The 5,388-nt window shown below is 38.1% G+C and overlaps 1 protein-coding gene across 1 annotated transcript; it reads right to left on the bottom strand.

Moving 5' to 3' along the window:
• Positions 1 to 2,607: 2,607 nt before the first annotated feature.
• Positions 2,608 to 3,540, bottom strand: LOC118969106 (olfactory receptor 2H1-like). Its single transcript, XM_037002386.2, has one exon. It carries the CDS (start codon positions 3,538 to 3,540, stop codon positions 2,608 to 2,610), a length of 933 nt encoding a protein of 310 aa, XP_036858281.2.
• Positions 3,541 to 5,388: the final 1,848 nt, after the last annotated feature.

The raw sequence follows: 5,388 nt of genomic DNA, 5'->3' as shown, positions 1-5,388 counted from the left end.
TCATCTAGGAAACAGTCAGCACCAGTGTGACATTTCACTGGGCGCCATCTGACTCCCCTGGACAGAGTCTGTCGGGGACTGGAGGCTACAGTCGGGGGCCGGCACCTGAGAGCCCAGCAGCAGGAAGAGGCTGGGATGCCTTGCGGTTCACTGTGTAGATGTCCCCTTAGTGACCATGCGCTGCCTATCTTTCCAAATTCAGAGCCTCTTGAAATCACCACCTCCTTAAACTATAAGATGCCCAGCTACATGACATAAGTGTGAAGATGAACAGTCAGGTTTTAACAGTCTTATAAACACACTTTTGACTAAGCCTCCAATTTCAGTACCACCTGTAGTCAATGGAAATACCTGGTCACTCCAACTTCAAGCTATTGGAGAGGGTTTTTCAGCATGATTTAACTTGCTTCCATTGCCAGCTTATTTCTCTTAATTACAATAATTATTGGTATATGTAACCTTGCTTAGATTTGATTAAATACTGTTTATTGTTTTTCTTTTCAGCATATTTTATTGTTGTTGTATCCAAATCTCATGATATTTGTACATTTATACCTAAACTTAAAGTTTTCAGACAGTGCTAAACAATCATATCAAAAAGAAATTAAAATGTCTTCTTTAAAAATTGTTATTTTTTTCTTATTCTTGAATGATAGTTTAGCTGGGTTTAGAGTTAAGAACTTGTGCATTTTCTCAAAGGAAGATTTTCCTTTGAGGCTTCCTTTTTGACTCATGAATTATTCGGAATCATGTAGTATAATTTCCATGGACTCAGAGATTTTTCTAAAATATTTCATTTGTTATGTTATTGATTTTCAGTTTTATTCCATGATTTCAAGAGGACACAGTCTGTAGAGTTTCAGTTCTTTTAAATTTGTTCATGTTCATTTTATGGGCCATAATATTCTCTTCTTTGATGAACATTTTTGGGGACTTCAAAAAAAAAGTATATTCTATTTTTGTTGGGTGAAGACTTTTATCTATTTCTGTCTCCTAGTCGGCGTAACTACAGAGTTGTCTTTATATTTTTACCATTCAGGGTTCATTTCTGCTCATATGAATGTTTCAGCAAGAAAAGGTCAGTGCCGTCTTGAAAAAGGCTACTGGGGAACATTGCTAAGCGGCTTACATCTCCACCATGATAATAGCCTGACTCCAGCTGTTGAGCAACTCACACACTTAATCTGCTCCTTGTGCTTGTTAATATCACTCGGTATAAGAATAGCAATGGGACACAGTTCAAGCATCAGTTTTCTCAGCTGAGAATATTGACAGGCAGTGGCCAACTCCTGGACAGGAAATATTTAAAATAAAAATAAATTGAGTAAATAATAACATATTTTAAAGAGAGCCTTGATTGGAAAGTAGGAGAAGAAAAAGACAATGAAACAAGGATAAGATGAAAAGCAGGAAAAAATAATACATAGCTACAATTTGTTGGGTCACCCAACAGGGCAAGCAGTGTTTACTGCTATTTTTCTATCTATGAAGTATTATTAGGCTTTAGAAAAGAAAAACTTTTCATGTAACTACTTTGAAAAAGCAACTCCTCTTTAAGCCACATCACAAATAATATAACTCTTCCCTCCCATCTCCAACTGAGCCTATTGTTTTTTATGCTTATGACAGACATTACACTATTCAGCGATATATCACTCTGCCCCACAGAAGTCTTGTCTAAGTCACATGGAAACTGGGGCAGTGACTCTGGGACAAATCAGAGAATGGGTATGTATTATAATTTCTGGTAAGTAGGTGGTATCTTTTGGTATTTCTGACAGCACAAGGACCTGTGAATTGTTCAGTTAACCCTAATGGAATTTTTCAATTCAGGTTTTTGTGTTAAATTGCTGGGACCACCATTTAAAATCTGAGTTTAATTTACAAAAATCCACTTGGATTTAGACTGAGTTGTGTTTTACCACTTTACCAAAAAGGAGATAACATAGAGAATCCATGAGGCAGTGAGTTTTATTTTATCCTTTGTTTTATTTAAAGATGGCTTTGTATAATGTAGGTAGAATAGATTTGAAACAAATATGTACCATATTTGTAATCACACAGAGATTGAGTTTGGGTTTAAACATCCTTCTGTCTCATGGGATGAGAGCCTGTACATCCTCTGGAATGAGTACCCCAGAGGATTCTCACTCTCATGGGTATGTCTTATGAAAATTCTAAATAAAAGAAGAATATAGCAAAATGTATGCCGAAAGCACTTCTTTATACCCAAGATGTCTTATGTAATTGAGTTCGTGGAGTACAGTTACATTCATTTAAAAAAATTTAAACAGGTATAGCAGATAACACATAATTTGATGGCTTTCTAATATTGAAATGTTGTTACTTCATATGCTATTAAAAAATCATGAATTCATCCAACTAACTCTGCAAACAGCATTCCTCCCCATGGAACAGTTAATAGGTGGACAAAAGGACAGATTTTTTTCTTACCAAAATTACTTGTAAATTATTAGGAATAAAGAATAATTCATTAAGTACTTCCTTTGTCCTAAGCCCTCCCACCTCTAATTAAAATTCAGACTCTCCAATGTAGAGTGGGTGCAGATCATGATTTTCAAATTAGTTCCAGTTCAAAAACTCAATTTATTCTTTCCCCTCACGCTGTCCCCCTTCCTCAGGAGTCTTTTCAGGGCCCCCTTCACCTCTTTGTTCTGCAGGTTGCAGATGAGGGGGTTCATCAGTGTGTAACCATGGTGAAGATGAAGGTGACAAACTTGCCATGTTTGGAAGCAAGTTGGTTCTTAGGGTCTGTGTACACCACAGCCACTGTCCCATAGAACATGACGACCTCTGGGAGGAGTAGGTGGCAACAGCCTTCTGCTTTTCCTCCTCAGACTGGATTTTCCCCAAGGCTTGAGCTATGAAGCCATAGAAAGTCAGGATTAACCCCACTGGCACAATGGTGAAGAGAACAGCAGAGATGGTCATCTGCCACTCACTGGCAGTGGTGTCCCCACAGGACAGATGTATGAGTTCAGGAACTTGGCATAAAAAGTCATCCAGGTGGTGGTGAGCACAGAAGGGAAGCTGGAATGTGACGGGGGTTTGGGTCACAGATTCCATCAGGCCGCACAGCCAGGCCGTGAGCACCAGCTTCCAGCACAGCAGACGGTTCATGATGACGGTGTAGTGCAGGGGCCGGCAGATAGCGACATAGCAGTCGAAGGCCATCACCACCAGCATGACGCCTTCTGTGGCCCCAAGACAGAGCAACACACAGACTTGGAGGACACAGCCTGTGTAGGTGATGCTCTTGTCTGGCCCCCACAGGTTGGACAACATCTGGGGCACAGCAGCTGTGGTGTAGCAGAGATCCAGGAAGGGGAGATTGCTGAGGAAGAAGTACATGGGGGTGTAGAGATGAGGGTCCACACAGGAGATAAGGATGATGGTCAGATTGGAGAGGACGATCATGGTGTACAAGAGGATCACAGCCCAGAAGAGAACGGTTTCTAGCTGTGGCTTTTCAGAGCAGCCCAGAAGGATGAAGCCGGCTGGGAAGCTCTTGTTGATCATGCCTGTTGCTTTTGGCTTTGGGGTTTGCATGTAATTGTAAACAAGTGTTGTGAACATGTTTTGCAGAAAGGCTTTACTTTCACTTATTTAGAGAATGCAAGCGTTAATAGTTTTCTAGGGAGTTTTGGGAAATGGGATATATGGGTATTTTTTATAACATTAGACCAATAGGATATGATATTTTTCATAAGGCTATGGTTTTAACATTAAAGTAGCTTGGTAGCCCACTAAACTTAGGACTCTTATCCATAATCTTTAATCACAAAATACAGTAGACACCTTCATAATCACCTTAGATCATGTGAATGTTCCTCCAAGTTTGTTCTTGCAGTCATGCATATAGAATGTCTAAAATACATGGAACTGCATGTAGAACACCAAGTTTTATCTTTGAAATATGTAGCCCCCCAATACAACAGAGCATTTATTTTCATTGTTTGATATTGTGAATAGGAACATGCAATCTGAAGTTATTCACAAAATAAGGCTATTCTGTTCTCCATGTAGGCTCTAAACCATGAAGACCCTGAATAAAAGTCACTTTCAAGTATATGAAAAATAACCTTGGGACTGAACACATACCAGTTTTTAAATGAGGCAAGCCTAGCTTGAATACCTGGTTCTTTCAATTAACTAAAGTAATTTAAATCTATTTAAGCAAACAACTTAAAAAATGAGTCAATATTCTTATAGGAGAAATGGCTATAACCTTCACTTCTGGGGAATAACTGTAGAGAAAATTGTTTAATTGTGCCCACTACCTTAACCAAAAAATGGTAAGTATTATAATCACAGTGAAATGAAAGCATTATAAATTATAAATGCCCTTTAATTCTTCCACGACAAATGTCCATGACTGTGCTCCTCCATAATCACTTGGGCATACTAAATAAATTTCAATAAAGAACCAGAACTTAATGATAGAAAAAAATCAAAGTGAAAAGATGATGCAGAGGCATTAATTAAACAATAGAATCATAGCGCATTCAATTTTTCATTACTGTCCTGGAATATTAATTCCTGTCTCCTAGGAGCAGTAGAATAGTTCAGAGGACATCAAGAATGTGAAAGGTATAGGACAAAAAAATGCTGTCAGGAGGAGGAAACTGACTTTTAGATTACTAAAACTAAATTTTGGAAGTGGCAAAACAATGCACAGATTTTGAGGAATATACAGGGTTATCCTTCTCAACAGCGACTTTCTGTCTCTATTTAGCATGTGCTGTGTACCAGCCACTGTGCTCTGACGTGGGAATGCACTGGGAATGAGAGAGATGAAATCCCTGATTTTGCAGAACTCAGAGGTCCATGGGAGATAGAGAGAGCAAGTGCAGAAACAAGTAAATAAATAAGAATTCAACCATTTTTTTTTGAGAGGGCATCTCTCATATTTATTGATCAAATGGTTGTTAACAACAATAAAATTCTGTAGAGGGGGTCAATGCTCAATGCACAATCATTAATTCATCTCAGGCCTAATTCTCGTCAGTCTCCAATCTTCTGAAGCATAATGATCAAATTCTTACATGGTGAACGAATTCTTACATAGTGAATGTACATGGTGAACAGTACAAGGGCATTCATCACAGAAACTTTCGATTTTGATCATGCATTATGAACTATAAACAATCAGGTCAAATATGAATATTTGTTTGATTTTTATACTTGATTTATATGTGGATCCCACATTTCTCCCTTTATTATTATTATTATTTTTATTTTTAATAAAATGCTGAAGTGGTAGGTAGATGCAAGATAAAGGTAGAAAATATAGTTTAGTGTTGTAAGAGAGCAATTGTAGATGATCAGGTGTGTGCCTGTAGACTATGTGCTAATCCGAGCTAGACA

This window comes from Manis javanica, chromosome 14 (genome assembly GCF_040802235.1).
Source record: "Manis javanica isolate MJ-LG chromosome 14, MJ_LKY, whole genome shotgun sequence".
NCBI lineage: Eukaryota > Metazoa > Chordata > Mammalia > Pholidota > Manidae > Manis > Manis javanica.
Note: the sequence above shows the minus strand (reverse complement) of the source record. Positions and strands in the feature narration are given on the sequence as shown.

What these genes read in the sequence shown, in the direction of transcription:
- LOC118969106 (XM_037002386.2), bottom strand. Translation starts at nt 3,540, where the DNA reads ATGATCAACAAGAGCTTCCCAGCCGGCTTCATCCTTCTGGGCTGCTCT.